General features: G+C 42.0%; 1 protein-coding gene across 1 annotated transcript; it reads right to left on the bottom strand.

The window, feature by feature from the left end:
- Positions 1-3,314: 3,314 nt before the first annotated feature.
- On the bottom strand, positions 3,315-16,384 carry LOC110533284 (pterin-4-alpha-carbinolamine dehydratase 2). Its single transcript, XM_036989549.1, has 4 exons — positions 16,043-16,384; positions 14,451-14,582; positions 4,871-4,951; positions 3,315-3,481 (listed from the first exon to the last, which is right to left on the bottom strand). Exons 1-4 carry the CDS (start codon positions 16,139-16,141, stop codon positions 3,386-3,388), a joined length of 408 nt encoding a protein of 135 aa, XP_036845444.1. The 5' UTR covers positions 16,142-16,384; the 3' UTR covers positions 3,315-3,385.
- Positions 16,385-16,879: the final 495 nt, after the last annotated feature.

Below are 16,879 nucleotides of genomic sequence, written 5' to 3'. Positions count from 1 at the left end.
GTGTCTAGCTGTAGACTAGTTGTCTAGTAATATTGGTGTCTAGATGTAGACTAGTTGTCTAGTAATATTGGTGTCTAGCTGTAGGCTAGTTGTCTAGTGATATTGGTGTCTAGCTGTAGGCTAGTTGTCTAGTTATATTGCTGTTTAGCTGTAGGCTAGTTGTCTAGTGATATTGGTGTCTAGCTGTAGACTAGTTGTCTAGTTATATTGCTGTTTAGCTGTAGGCTAGTTGTCTAGTGATATTGGTGTCTAGCTGTAGACTAGTTGTCTAGTTATATTGCTGTTTAGCTGTAGGCTAGTTGTCTAGTGATATTGCTGTTTAGCTGTAGGCTAGTTGTCTAGTGATATTGTTGATCATCATCAGCTGATCCAGGAAAGAAACTTCTGGCCACAGACAGTACGGAGAACAACAGTGCCCCTACGGTGCACCTGAAAAACAAAGCAATGAGCGCCGTAAACAGCTGACCGACAAAAATAAACAATGATATATCAATAGATAAATCTAATGCATTGGAACAAAGGTTATTTTCATCAAAGACGCATGGAAAACAACTGGCAAAAATGAGGAAGTACATAGGAAAATCTATGCGTTAAAGGAGCCTAGCTGGGAGCGAAATTCAGAACTACTGAGTGGACAGCCCCCCACATAGAACTAAATGGTTTAAACCATGACAGAGGTGGGGGGGGGGGGGGGGGTGTTCGTTTAATTTGGAAGCTTTTGTTTTCTTATTTACCACTACATTGTAAACAAATAGGATAATGGTTAAATTAGAATTATTTGGAGACGCCCACCCCCAAATTAGACTTTTGTTCCATTTAGGGGAGATAACGTCTCATTCAGGGGAGCTGAACCCCCCCCCCCGTAATTTGCACCTTGTTTGCTTCCACCGATTCATGGGTCTTCTATTATCCAGGTTGCTTCCGGTTTATATCCAAAAACATGTCAAACATTGGATGAATATATTTAAAAAAATATCGGCCTCAGCGACACAATTATTTGAATAATTCAATGGATGTTTCGTGAATTGTACATTGTTTCAAATAGCACTTACACAGCCTGGAGGTGTATTGGGTCATTGTCCTGTTGGAAAAACAAATGATAGTCCCACTAAGCGCAAACCAGATGGGATGGCGTATCGCTGCAGAGTGCTGTGGTATCCATGCTGGTTATGTGTGCCTTGAATTCGAAATAAATCCCGACAGTGTCACAAGCAAAGCACCCCCACACCATCCCACCTCCTCCTCCATGCTTCACGGTGGGAACTACACATGCAGAGATCATCCATTCACCTACTCTGCGTCTCACAAAGACACGGCGGTTGGAAACAAAAATCTCAAATTTGGACTCATCAGACCAAAGGACAGATTTCCACCCGTTTGTTTGCAGCAATTCGACCATGAAGGCCTGATTCACAGTCTCCTCTGAACAGTTGATGTTGTGATGTGTCTGCTACTTGAACTCTGTGAAGCGTTTATTTGGGCTGTAATTTCTGAGGCTGGTAACTCTAATGAACTTATCCTCTGCAGCAGAAATAACTCTGGGTCTTCCTTTCCTGTGGCGGTCCTCATGAGAGCCAGTTTCATCATAGTGCTTGATGGTTTTTGCGACTGCACTTGAAGAAACCTTAAAAGTTCTTGAAATTTTCTGGATCGACTGACCTTCATGTCTTAAAGTAATGATGGACTGTAGTTTCTCTTTGCTTATTTAAGCTGTTTTTGCAGTAATATGGACTTGGTCTTTTACCAATTAGGGCGATCTTCTATATACCACCCCTACCTTGTCACAACACAACTGATTGGCTCATAACGCATTAAGAAGGAAAGAAATTCCACAAATTAACTTTTAACAAGGCACACTTGTTAATTGAAATGCATTCCAGGTGAAACTGGTTGAGAGAATACCAAGTGTGCAAAGCTGTCATCAAGGCAAAGGGTGGCTACTTTGAAGAATCATAAATATAAAATATATTTTGATTTGTTTAACACTTTTTTTGGCTACTACATGATTCCACGTGTTATTTCATAGTTTTTGATGTCTTCACTATTATTCTAAAATAACCAAAAACAAAAAGGCCAAATATATAACTGCAGTTGCTTACCAAGAGTACATTGAATTTTCCTGAGTGGCCTAGTTACAGTTGTGAACTAAATTGGCTTGAAAATCTTTGTCAAGACTTGAAAACGGCTGTCTAGCAATGATAAACAACCAACTTGGGCAGATTTGGAAGAGTACAAAAAGAGAATAATTTGCAAGTATTGTACAATCAAAGTGTGCAAAGCTCTTAGAGACCTACCCCAAAAAAGACTCACAGTTGTAATTGTTGCCAAAAGTGATTCTAAGTATTGACTCAGGAGTGTAAATTAACTAACTATGTAATTTAATTTTCAATAAATTTGACTTTGTCATTATGGCGTATTGAATTCAGGCTGTAACAACAAAATGGGGAATAAGTCAAGGGGTATGAATGCTTGCTGAAGGCACTGTACCACGAGCATCGTGGATTCAATGTATTGAGAATGAAGGCACATATGTAAACTAAACCCTTTAAAAACATTATACTTACATTATACTTTGTTTTTAATTGATACAGATTTCTGGTACCAAATTAATCTGATAAAAGTGCACCTTGGAGATTTAGGGATGTGATTATACAGAAATCATATTAAAAACTTAGCGGAATCATACTAGACACTTAAAAAAAAAAAAAAAAAAAGCATGATATATTACTTATGTTGATAACGTACACCTTTAAACTTCTCTAGAGCCAATAAAGTACAACCGATGGGATTTAAATGGGTTAAAGTGAATATCCTGCAATTCTACACATTTTTCCATGAGGCAGAGAGAACACTTTGCAGTTTTAAATCGTAAATTGCAGTGCATTTATGTTAAAAACAATTAAATAATAATACTTTGAGTGGAATAGTCGAGTCAAAAAATGTATAATTGGTGGGAGTACTGTGGATGCCAATATCTCTGTCAGCTTCCCAGGCCCATGATGCCTAGGGTTCAGTACATTAACAATATTACATTGTATTACACACACCAACTTATTACAGGGATTTGCTTGGCCAAAAGTAATTTAATCTGGTAGTAAAATTAATTTAAAAAAAATAATAAATGTAAAGCAATACAATTATTTTTGGTGCTGGCAGCAGACACCCTGCACTACCTCCAGGGACCTGCAGTGGTCCGCGGACCCCACTTTGAGAACCCCTGGCCTAGGCCAGTGTTCTATTTAATGATTCATTCCAACTGTAAGATAGAATTACATCATGAATGTGCATTTCATGAAAATGATTAGGCCTACACATTATAATGGATACATTTTTATTTGAAATAGAAAGTTGTACGACAATCGTGTGACATATACAGGAGGAACATCTACATGGACAAGGTAACTTTGTCAATAAACTTGGCCATCTTGATATCCCGTTTGGACAATCCTCCACAGTCATGCGTAGTTAGTGTTATCTGGACCTGAAAACGAGAGAGAGTGGAAAAAAACTAAGTACGAAGAATATTTTTTATTTTACCTTTTATTTAACTAGGCAAGTCAGTTAAGAACCCATTTTTACCTACCTCATCCCCATACTGTTTTTATTTATTTACTTTTCTGCTCTTTTGCACACCAGTATCTCTACCTGCACATATTCATCTGATCATTTATCACTCCAGTGTTAATCTGCTAAATTGTAATTATTCGCCTACCTCCTCATGCCTTTTGCACACAATGTATATAGACTCTCCTTTTTTTCTACTGTGTTATTGACTTGTTAATTGTTTACTACATGTGTAACTCTGTGTTGTCTGTTCACACTGCTTAGCTTTATCTTGGCCAGGTCGCAGTTGCAAATGAGAACTTGTTCTCAACTAGCCTACCTGGTTAAATAAAGGTGAAATAAATAAAATAAAAAATAACACATTTTTATTTTCAATGACGGCCTAGGAACAGTGGGTTAACTGCCTGTTCAGGGGCAGAACGACAGATTTGTACCTTGTCAGCTCGGGGGTTTGAACTTGCAACCTTCCGGTTACTAGTCCAACGCTCTAACCACTAGGCTACCCTGTTTTCATATGACACATGAAAACAAAACAACTAAATGTTCCTCTAAACAAGATCATAGTTACATCACAGCCTACACAGTGGCGCAGCGGTCTAAGGCACTGCACTACAGACCCTGGTTCGATCCCGGGCCGTGACCGGGAGTCTTATAGGGCGGTCTTATAGGGCTTAGCATCGTCCTGGTTAGGGTTTGGCCGGTGTCAGGCCCTCATTGTAAATAAGAATTTGTTCTTAGCCGACTTGCCTAGTTAAATAAAAGGTTGAAATAATAACCTACACATCCACATCAGACTACGCATCCAAGTCATATCATGTGTTTTCTCTTTTTCTTTTTTCAGAGCACAGTGGAAAGTATTGTGAAGGCCCAAAAACCTGTAGACACTTTAATAAAAGAGAGGATTAATGTTGAATTCTTCTCAGCGCAGTTGGTCTGCCACACAGTAAGTCAGTGGCTAAAGCTTAATGCCGAGAGATTTTCAGGGGCACCGTTTTTGTCATATCAACTGTGACTTATTTCTACACGAGGGGGGAAAATACACTTATTAGCAGAGATTTTCCTCAAGAAAATGTCTGAATTACTGTTGAAAGCTACTGCTTTCGCCCCCTTGCTCATCAGTTTGGCTTGTGTACGATGGCCCCTGAAACATAAGAAAGCCCTCCCTGTAGCCTAACAATTGTTTCACGTGGCAAATTCAACTCTAGAAAATGCCAGTTTGTGAAGGTTATCAAACCATAGCTAATATAAAATACGTATTCAGCAGTTCAACTCTTCAAAATAAGGCAACAGCAGAGTGTCACTATACCTTGTTATAAACGTTGAACCACTCTGGATGGTGGTTCATCTTCTCTGCTTGCAAAGCCACTCGGGACATGAAGCCAAAGGCCTAGGTGAGGGAACCAGGAGAAAACAGAGTCAGTAAGCTGCTGGCCTCATGCTTTCTGAAATTCAGGAAGAACCCCCCCCCCCCACACACACTCTCTCTCTCTCTCTCTCTCTCTCTCTCTCTACATCTTTCTCCATATTTCTGGTGGCATGTGTGCACTCCAATCAGAGTCATGCATGAAGGGAGTGATTATGGTTTTTCTAATCTACAAAGAAGGGTGCAATCCCTCGCTCCGCACCGTGTTCCCACTGTGAATAAATCAGGCAGAGCCATTTCAGAGCAATTTCCCACTGCAATCTCAATTAAGCCCCTAAATACTTCCTCCTCAGTTAATTACATAAACTGAAACGCCATTGTTTACAGGCCATCTCGGCAGCCAGATCTGTAGCTCCACCCATCTACTGACATGACACGTGTATCTCAAATGACACCCTATTTCTTAGGAACCCTGGTCAAAAGTAGTGTACTATATAGGGAATAGGGGCCCTAATCTAAAGTAGTGCACTATATAGGGAATAGGGTGCCATTTGGGAGGCATCCGACTAAGCAGAATCAGAGAGAGAGGAAGTCACGTTTAGTCTTTAGTGTGTTGTAACCAATTTGGAGACCTCCTTTTTCTCCCCGGCATGATGTAACACGATCGGCGAACTTGATCAAATTGGTTATCAAGGAAACCATCTCCTGATCAATTTAAGTAATTGGCATATTCCTGCAACTTGACCCCTTGGCACCAATTTAGGTTTGCAGTCAGTCTGCTTTTTGTCAACTCTCATTGGCAATAATGGAGATTATTAAATAGGCTGCCAGGTCAGGTGTTGTCTAAACATTTCCCTCCCTGTGCTAACCAGAACTAATCTGCACCCTGTGACTGACAGAGTAGTCAGTCACAAAACCCGACCCTAGGCAACAGTGACTAGGCAACAGTGACTAGGGTTGGGTTTCAATGACGGACTCTTTTGGCATAGAGAAACTACGTCACTACCTACTTCACCACCTTATCCGCTTGAATTAAATACTAAATAGTAGCTATCAAGATGGAGTTTATATTATTTACAGAGTGCATTTCACAGATGGCTCGTGTTTGCATCCACTACCTTCACTGCAAAGTTTTGTCCTGCAAAGTTTGGTTTCGAATCGCAACGTTTTTGGCATGTCAGCCTCATGATTTGTTGGGAGACTCTCTAGAATTGTTTTCTCCCTCATCGACGTAGACAGTGACGTACTGTAGTTTCTCTATGCCAAACTAGTCCATCATTGAAACCAGATCTTAGTCCCTGTGTTGCCTAGGGTCGGGTTTTCCCAGACTAGTGACTGACAAGTATACAGTAGGTAACAGTCAACCGTGATCATGTTCATTATTTCTTAACTAAGTCTAGTGTTCCTTTCAATGACATTCACTGAACAAAAATATAAACGCAACAAGTAAAATGTTGGTCCCATGTTTCATGAGCTGAAATAAAAAATTATGGACATTTATCTAAAATTGTACACAAATTTGTTTACATCCCTGTTAGTGAGCATTTGTTCCTTGCCAAGATAATCCATCCACCTGACAGGTGGAGCATATCAAGAAGCATGATCATTAACAAGGGTCCACCTTGTGCTGGGGACAATAAAAGGCCGCTCTAAAATACGCAGTTTTGTCACACAACACAATGCCACAGGTGTCTCATGTTTTGAGGGAGCGTGCAATTGGCATGCTGACTACAGGAATGTCCACCAAAGCCATTGCCAGAGAATTGAATGTTCATTTCTCTACCATAAACTGCCTCCAACATTGTTTTAGAGAATTTGGCAGTCTGTCCAAAAAGTCTCCCAACCGTAGACCACATGTAACCACGCCAACCCAGAACCGCCACATCCGGCTTCTTCACCTACGGGATCGGCTGGGGGTGCTGAGGAGTATTTCTGTCTGTAATAAAGCCCTTTTGTGGGGAAAAACTCATTCTGATTGGCTATGCCCTCAAAAGGCCCACCCATGGCTACGCCCCTGCCCATTCAAGCAAAACCCATAGATTAGGGTCTAATTTATTTATTTCAATTGACTGATTTCCTTATGTGAACTGTAACTTAGTAAAAATGGTTGCATATTGCGTTTATATTTAAATATATATAAAATGCGTGACCTTTTTGTAGGCTATAGAATTGGGCCTATATGTGTACAGGTATGTTGTAAGTTCTGTGGCAAGGAGGGAGGTCTCTTAGGGCAGTAGAAGAAGGCTTGCGTCCCAAATTCACCAGAGCGATAGGGTTCCTGTACTACATAGGGAACATAGAGACACAGCCCAGTGTGGTTTAACCAAGGTCACCCAGAGGTCATCCCAACACCCCTCGGACAAGAGAAGGCACAACCCTCAGCTCCGACTGACACCAAAAGGTCAAGGACTCTCCCGCTCTGGACCCGTGTGTTGAACTATCACGAAGCCTACCATCGGAACACACAACGCACCGGCCTGTTGGCCACACTACTACAGCCCACAGACGAGCTGTCAGTTTCTGCTAATTTGACGTGACACAGCACAGACCCCCATCTCAAATAATCAGAAACACCCAACAGACGGGCCAGTAGGCCCTGGTTCCCCACGCACCGCTTTTTGACTGGCATTTTTGGGCTATTACCGCCGTGATTGTCATAAAACACTGGATGAGACCATTTGACGTCGGAGAGCTTTTCCCTCGTTGCGGCCGGGGCTGAAACACAGCTCTAGCTTCAAACACATGTGCCTGACATTTACAGATCGTTTTCCACCGCCTCGCGGTCCAAGGCTTAGGGACGCCTGGATTCTCTGCCAGGAGTAAGTGCATGCAGATTGTGCCACTCACCCCCCCCCCCCCCTCCCCCCCTCCCCACCCGCTCCTCTACTCTCTCTCTCTCTCTGGTGATTACATTACCCTCCAAGACCCATCAACACTAACGCTAGCTTCAAAATGTTCATAACTCCACACACACATAGACAGACAGACACAGAGAGAGAGAGAGAGAGAGAGAGAGATCGAGACACACACATAGACAGACAGACACAGAGAGAGAGAGAGATAGAGACACACACATAGACAGACAGAGCGAGAGAGAGACACACACACACAGACACAGACAGACACAGAGAGAGAGAGAGAGAGAGAGATAGAGACACACACATAGACAGACACAGAGAGAGAGAGAGATAGAGACACACACATAGACAGACAGACACAGAGAGAGAGAGAGATAGAGACACACACATAGACAGACAGAGCGAGAGAGAGACACACACACACAGACACAGACAGAGAGAGAGGTCACAAACGGAATGATGGTGCTGATGACCACACCCCCTTTACATTTCCCCTCCTCTAGGTCAGAAGATACATTCCATTGCCTCATAATTGGCTTCACATTGGCTCTCTCTCGACGGTACAGTAGTGCGTCAACACTGTGTTGTTGTCAAGACGTGACACATGATCCATACTAATCCCATGGGATTAATGTTCATAACATCGAACTTTAATATTTCATGAAAATAAACTTCATTCTATAGCTCTGACAATAGGTGCAGCATACCCTATGAAAAAAATAATAATAATTTGGTAAAGCAAATATCATATGGAACAAATGTTCATAAAAAAAAAAAAAAAGTCAACTCTTATTTATGTAAGGTGTCGTGTAATTGTCTTCTACTACAGGGTTAACAGACGCTCCATAACTAACAAGTCATTGGCTCCTCCTCAATAGACAGCAAACGTCATGGCCATCTTGTCTTACCAAGACTGATAGGCCGATTATCTAACCACCTCCGCTTGGGCGCCACACCTCGCAGGTCCCCTCCGGCCATTTCACAACACGAGCAGCTCATATCAGATCAATGGAAGGATTCCTGCAGTTCCCAGGGAAAGTGCCATTTCATTTTCGAGACGACACAGGGGGAGGGGGGGGATGTACTCCACTGAGCAGATTAAGCAGATTTAGTTGTATGAAAACTTACTCAATACAAACAGAGCCCTTAATAATGAGAGGGAGAGGCTTGAGAGAGATTTGGCGGAGGAGGCAGGGAGCACCTCTCAGAATATAAAAACAGGGGATCAGCTTCGTACAGAGTGGCCCTGGGGGATGTTGAGGGAGCTGTTCAGAGTGGACCTGGGGAATGTTGAGGGAGCTGTGCAGAGTGGACCTGGGGGATGTTGAGGGAGCTGTGCAGAGTGGACCTGGGGAATGTTGAGGGAGCTGTGCAGAGTGGACCTGGGGGATGTTGAGGGAGCTGTGCAGAGTGGACCTGGGGGATGTTGAGGGAGCTGTGCAGAGTGGACCTGGGGGATGTTGAGGGAGCTGTGCAGAATGGACCTGGGAGATGTTGAGGGAGCTGTGCAGAGTGGACCTGGGGAATGTTGAGGGAGCTGTGCAGAGTGGACCTGGGGGATGTTGAGGGAGCTGTGCAGAGTGGACCTGGGGGATGTTGAGGGAGCTGTGCAGAATGGACCAGGGAGATGTTGAGGGAGCTGTGCAGATAGTCAAACAGATAATATCCTCTGGAGCTGAAATGCAAATGTCTTCCACTCACAGCTCATGTCTGTGACCCAGGACAACCACAGATACAAACAAACTATTTTTAAGGGTATTTTCTGATTTTATTGAACAGATAAGAGGCTGGCTGTGGGGTAAGACAGCGAGGTTGTGTCAATGGGCAGTAGGCCCGGATTTGAACCTACGCCAACACTGTAGACGCGTGTGCCGCAGGCGGAGGCTGTGGCATTACCGCTAGACCAGCCAGGCCAGAGATAGATAGCTGTATCTCTATGGAGACAACCCTACGGCACAACCAGGCGGCCGGGCCTCCCTGATATTACATAGAAGCGTCTAGACATGCCAGTGATTTAAACCTTTACCAATGGCATCGCCTTGTTGACAAACACACACACACACACACACACACACACAAAAAAGTTTGTGAACTTTGAACTTTGTCTCATTGGCTGAAAATAAAGAGAGAAGATTTCTCATTCCTTAGCGGTTTGGCAGCAGCTCCTTCTGAAGAGAGAATCATCACCAGCCACCTTGTAAGTTTGAAAATAACATCCATTTGGCTTTAATGCGTGGTTACAGCTTTTATAGAGAGATTCTGGGGTCATGTCCCATATGGCACCTGATTCCCCCCAGAGCTCTGGGAAAAAGTAGTGCACTAAATAGGGAATATGGTGCTATAGTAGTGCACTAAATAGGGAATAGGGTGCCATTTGGGATGTAGGCTTGGACTTTTATCAAGGCTCGGAGATAAAAGCTTAGACTTTTCTCCTTGGTGGATGAAAGAATGTTAAGAGGTTGATGGAATGTGTCATTGATTTAACTCCGGGTCACAGGTCATGGAACAAAACGATATAGCTACTGCCTATGTTGCCTCTTAAATTCAGACATTAAAATACTGTCATTTGTATCCATCTGCTTCCCACTCCTCAATGAGAAACAGATGACTGTTAAATTATTATTATTATTTTTTAAATTAAATCAAGGAGTTTAGATTTCTAAATATTAATGACTACAGCTATAAAAAAAATGCACATACTGTATAAATAATTATATGAGCATCGAAATATAACAAGAGACATTTCCACATGAGACCGTTTGGATGCCAGTCAACAAGCACTGCTTCAGAAAAGGGATTTCAACGTTCAAAGGGATTAGATTTTTCTCCGGCTTGACAAGGAAAATAACTCACATTTACTTCTCTGACTATTACAAATAAGAATGTGCTGTACCCCACTCTCTGTAGATAAATTACTACTGGTTTTTGTTACAGCATTATTTATGACAAGACTTCCACTTGCTGCTGTAATCAAAGTTAATAAACATGTTAACTAAAACCCCACTGTCTTGTTTATTCCTGATTGGCAACTGTGAGTGGCACACAGCCTTCACTGTTCTCCACTGTCCTTCCTCTCTGTTTTACACATGAATTGATGGGTAAAATACTAGCTCCCCCCAGAGGACAAGTGTGGAAGGGATCCCTTTATGGAAAAGGGATGTGTGACTCATTAAAAACTCATGGGGATCTGATTTCGTCAATCCCATCACTTGGAGATAAGTGGCAAATGGAAATCAGCCAGCAAGTCACTCTTCATCCCCCTCCGGTAAAAGGCCCTAAAGAACAGCCATAGAAAAAAAACCGAACAACACAAATTGTGAAAATATATAAGAGAAAAGAGGGAGAACAAGGGAGGGAAGAAAATGGACGAGATGTCAAATTGGAGCAACTGAAGCTCGTCCCCATTCACCATGAGGCACAAACAAGGAACAGGGAGGGAGGGAGGGAGGGAGGGAATGTTGCAAAGCGGGATTGTTTGTGGTTTCCGAAGCAGATGAAACATTTTAACCAATTTGATTGTTTGTGAAAGAAATAATTCTGATCAAAATCTCAATTGCTGCCAAATGCCCCTCTGGTCTGCCTCATGTTAATGTGTTGTGGCATGTGGAGGTAAGAGGAGAGGCTTTAGAGCCAGAGAGGGAGATGGGGGGGGGGGGGGGGGGGGGAGATGGGGGGGGGGGTCAGAGCCCAGCCTGTGACTTCAAAAGCAGCAAAGTGTAAAAACAGAATATGTTAGGGGCTAAAACAGCTAACCACTGGATCAACGTCCGCTAAGTGGCCTTGAGATGCTTCACTTTACATCTGGAAGAGCAAAAAAAGAGACAAATTTACACAAAAAAAGATAAAACATGGACCTTGTGAAAAACAACTTCACGTTTCCATTTGTCTTGGTCCTCGGTTTGAAGGGAGCAGATGGATTTCTCTGCTGATTGAGATACATGCATCTGCACTGTTCAAAATATTTTTTAAATGCACTCCTCACTCATTGAGAAAATGTTGACTCACAAGCAGAGGTGTAAAAAACAAACATACAAACTAAAGAACAGAGGCTACTTATCTAGTATGAGGTTGGAAACAGGAGAGCGTCATTACACAAAAAGTACCTCACACACCTGTAGGCCGTCATTTGTAAATAAGAATTTGTTCTTAACTGACTTGCCTATTTAAAGAAAAGGTTACATTTAAAAAAAAAATATATTTATATATATAATTCTCGAAGGGATTACACACTCCAGACAGGACTGATTTTTAAAAAAGGGGGGGGGGGGCCCAAAAAACCTGTCCCTCCCTCACTGCACCTGCAACCAATCAGCTACAAAATACACATGAATTTGTCTGTTTCCGATAGTAACTATTCCAGCTGTCTTTCTCCTGATCCTCCGGTAACAAGTCTGAAGTCCACCGCCCCCCAAAAGAGCAGTATAACAGGACTAGGAAGTCACTACCTTTAGTGGAGGGAGACACACACACACACACACACACACACACACACCCTGTACCAAACTAAGCGGGATATCGCACTCCCAACTGTCTCTACAGAGCTCCTCTACTACAAATGCCATGGAAGGTGTAACCATGACTTTTATTAAGTTCTACTGGCAGGGGGAATAGACTCATAGCAGCGAGTGTCACCTGCAATAACACGTGGAGACGGTGCTATTCCATTGGCTGTAAGGGTAGCTGCCAGTTAACCCTTCCCTACGGAAACGCAGGGCCATATATATATATATACAGTGCCTTGCGAAAGTATTCGGCCCCCTTGAACTTTGCGACCTTTTGCCACATTTCAGGCTTCAAACATAAAGATATAAAACTGTATTTTTTTGTGAAGAATCAACAACAAGTGGGACACAATCATGAAGTGGAACGACATTTATTGGATATTTCAAACTTTTTTAACAAATCAAAAACTGAAAAATTGGGCGTGCAAAACTATTCAGCCCCCTTAAGTTAATACTTTGTCGCGCCACCTTTTGCTGCGATTACAGCTGTAAGTCGCTTGGGGTATGTCTCTATCAGTTTTGCACATCGAGAGACTGAAATGTTTTCCCATTCCTCCTTGCAAAACAGCTCGAGCTCAGTGAGGTTGGATGGAGAGGATTTGTGAACAGCAGTTTTCAGTTCTTTCCACAGATTCTCGATTGGATTCAGGTCTGGACTTTGACTTGGCCATTCTAACACCTGGATATGTTTATTTTTGAACCATTCCATTGTAGATTTTGCTTTATGTTTTGGATCATTGTCTTGTTGGAAGACAAATCTCCGTCCCAGTCTCAGGTCTTTTGCAGACTCCATCAGGTTTTCTTCCAGAATGGTCCTGTATTTGGCTCCATCCATCTTCCCATCAATTTTAACCATCTTCCCTGTCCCTGCTGAAGAAAAGCAGGCCCAAACCATGATGCTGCCACCACCATGTTTGACAGTGGGGATGGTGTGTTCAGCTGTGTTGCTTTTACGCCAAACATAACGTTTTGCATTGTTGCCAAAAAGTTCAATTTTGGTTTCATCTGACCAGAGCACCTTCTTCCACATGTTTGGTGTGTCTCCCAGGTGGCTTGTGGCAAACTTTAAACAAAACTTTTTATGGATATCTTTAAGAAATGGCTTTCTTCTTGCCACTCTTCCATTGAGGCCAGATTTGTGCAATATACGACTGATTGTTGTCCTATGGACAGAGTCTCCCACCTCAGCTGTAGATCTCTGCAGTTCATCCAGAGTGATCATGGGCCTCTTGGCTGCATCTCTGATCAGTCTTCTCCTTGTATGAGCTGAAAGTTTAGAGGGACGGCCAGGTCTTGGTAGATTTGCAGTGGTCTGATACTCCTTCCATTTCAATATTATCGCTTGCACAGTGCTCCTTGGGATGTTTAAAGCTTGGGAAATATTTTTGTATCCAAATCTGGCTTTAAACTTCTTCACAACAGTATCTCGGACCTGCCTGGTGTGTTCCTTGTTCTTCATGATGCTCTCTGCGCTTTTAACGGACCTCTGAGACTATCACAGTGCAGGTGCATTTATACGGAGACTTGATTACACACAGGTGGATTGTATTTATCATCATTAGTCATTTAGGTCAACATTGGATCATTCAGAGATCCTCACTGAACTTCTGGAGAGAGTTTGCTGCACTGAAAGTAAAGGGGCTGAATAATTTTGCATGCCCAATTTTTCAGTTTTTGATTTGTTAAAAAAGTTTGAAATATCCAATAAATGTCGTTCCACTTCATGATTGTGTCCCACTTGTTGTTGATTCTTCACAAAAAAATACAGTTTTATATCTTTATGTTTGAAGCCTGAAATGTGGCAAAAGGTCGCAAAGTTCAAGGGGGCCGAATACTTTCGCAAGGCACTGTATATATATATATATTCAACATTGTGACAATAACAGTGGAGCATGGAAATAATAACAGAACAAAAAAAACAAGGTTTACATCCTGCTCCATGCAATGGGACATTCACTGCAATGGATAGGGGGGGGGGGGGGGGGGGGGGGGGCGTAAGCTGACATAGTTGTAATAACATTAACCCTGTTCCGTACGGCAGTGGGGTTTCTAACATACTGACCTAAAACTGGGCTTGGGGGGTTCAGAATTAGGTTGATGGTGTTAACTTTATTGTTAAGAGGATGAGGGTGTGGATGAGAGGTTAGAGGTCAGAGTTCACACCTGATTAAAGGTTTTGAAGTGGAGCTCTTTGTAGATGGCATCCCGCTCCTCCACCTCTACCCAGCCAGTAGCCTTCAGCTCCATTAGCAGCTGTTCTCTGTCAACTGGGGGCAACCAGTTGGGGTCTCCAGACTGAAGGGACAACGGAGAGAAAACACAGTGGCTGTATATAGAATCATGTGTAAAACGACATCCCTTTAAGTGACCTCTCGGGTGCGTTCAGTGAAGTTACAACGTTCCACAATATTGCATATAGAAATGTAACGAACGGACAGATCAGTTCAACACAATACATTCTATATGGCCAGTGGGGGTCTGCAGTAGGCTGTCAATGTAAATAAGAATTTGTTCTTAACTGACTTGCCTAGTTAAATAAAGGTTCCATTTACATTAAATCCAAAAAATGTATATGAGCATTCTGTTACGAAGTTCACCCCTGAACCCTGGTCTGACCGAATTCATTAGGTGAAAATCAGTGCTGTAAAGTACTTAAGTAAAAAATAATTTAAAGTACTACTTAAGTAGTTTTTTGGGGGTATCTGTACTTTACTATTTATATTTTTGACTTACTTTTACGTTACTACATTCCTTAAGAAAATGTTGTACTTTTTACTCCACACATTTTCCCTGACACCCAAAAGTACTCGTTACATTTTGAATGCTTAGTAGGTCAGGAAAATGGTACAATTCAGACACTTATCAAGAGAACATCCCTGGTCCTCCCCACTGCCTCTGATCTGGAGGACTCACTAAACACACATGCTTTGTTTGTAAATTACGTCTGAATGTTGGAGTGTACCCATGGCTTTCTGTAAAAATTGAAAATAAACAAGAAAATTATGCAATTATGCCATCTGGCTTGCTTAATATAAGGAATTTGAAATGATTTATACTTTTACTTTTGATACTGAAGTATATTTTAAACCAAATACTTTTATAATTTTACTCAAGTAGAATTTTACTGTGTGACTTTTACTCGAGTCATTTTCTATTACGGCATCTTTACTTTTACTCAAGTATGATAGTAAGGTACTTTTTCCACCACTGGTGAAAATGATCAGATAATGGTTGGTTTAATACGTCTGCCATCGACCAGCTGAGAGGTATATGTTTATAACCGTTTTTCCCTGTACATTCCCTAATCTTTGAGTAGTTTGTACCAGCCAGTGTATATTCAATGGCATTATGGGGAACACAGCTACTACTATTAGCAGTGCAACAGGTTGCACGAGAAAGACCCATAAATGTAACTCAGCAATGTCACTACACCACCTGCTGGAGAAAATAAAGTATGACGTGCCCTTTAGCCACTCCCCCTTCTTCATGACGTACAGTATTTTGCAACAAAGGTGAAAGTGTTACATTGTGGAAACATTGTGACAGTCAAGCTCTTCCACGATAAAGATATATTGTTGTCCATTTTTTTGAAACGGTTGCACAATGACACATAAAACGCTATCGCGGTTCTCATTTAAATCGTATTGGGACAGATGCAGCTGTCACGTTGCAAATCTAACGATGCTATTTGCTGCAATGTACTCAACGACTACTAAATGAGTATTAAGGTTATCGACCCAGCCAGCAGCACTTACCATTTTGGATATATATCTGGGCAGTAGTACGTTGCCCAGTCTCTGATATGCACACGGCCATACACTGCTAGCCCTGAGAGTAAACATTAACCCATGCATAACATTTGGTCAACAGATCTATCCTCGTGCCCTGTCCCCGCTCACAAGTAGTCAACCTAGCGTTTAAAAAAAAGTTTCCACTAGATAGCACAGCCACAAAGTATAAATTGGCTATATCGTCAATAATTATCAAATTGAAATGTAGCTTTTTGTTCTTAATTTAAGGTTGTGGTAAGGCATACGGTTAGCAGTGTGGTTGAGATTAGGGTAAGGTTTAAAATCACACCAAGAAGATATTTTTTTAGAACTAGGCGGGGTTTATGACTTTGTGGCTATGGTAACTATGGTCGCTACGACCATTTAAAACGGTGGCTGCCTGTGAAGTTGCCTGATTTAAATAAAAATGTAAAACTCTATTGTCCAAGTCCTCTTCAAATTGCAGGTTATTTCAAGTCCTAATGTAGGCAGGATTCCTCTGCGCATCTTGATATGTATTGTAAGGGGTCGCTTACACTGTGCCCCTACCTTCACATGTGTAACCTGGTTAAAGCAAGCCCAATAAGTACTAAGGAGCCTACGGTTACTCCTTAACATCCAAGGACCTTATATGTTATTTTCAGAGGTAGACTGGTTTTTGCAGCCAAAACAGCAAAATACTCAGAATCGATTCTCAATTGCGATACGGTTCTAGAAACATCAAAATCATTTCATAAATGCTAAATATACAGCTACCCTGTACACTGTTTTAACCGGCTTTATCATAGTTGCAGCCAACATTTTTCAGTGACAACACGTTTC

This window comes from Oncorhynchus mykiss, chromosome 10 (assembly GCF_013265735.2).
Source record: "Oncorhynchus mykiss isolate Arlee chromosome 10, USDA_OmykA_1.1, whole genome shotgun sequence".
Taxonomy (NCBI): domain Eukaryota; kingdom Metazoa; phylum Chordata; class Actinopteri; order Salmoniformes; family Salmonidae; genus Oncorhynchus; species Oncorhynchus mykiss.
The sequence above is the reverse complement of the archived record's forward strand: the minus strand, read 5'-3'. Positions and strand labels throughout refer to the sequence as shown.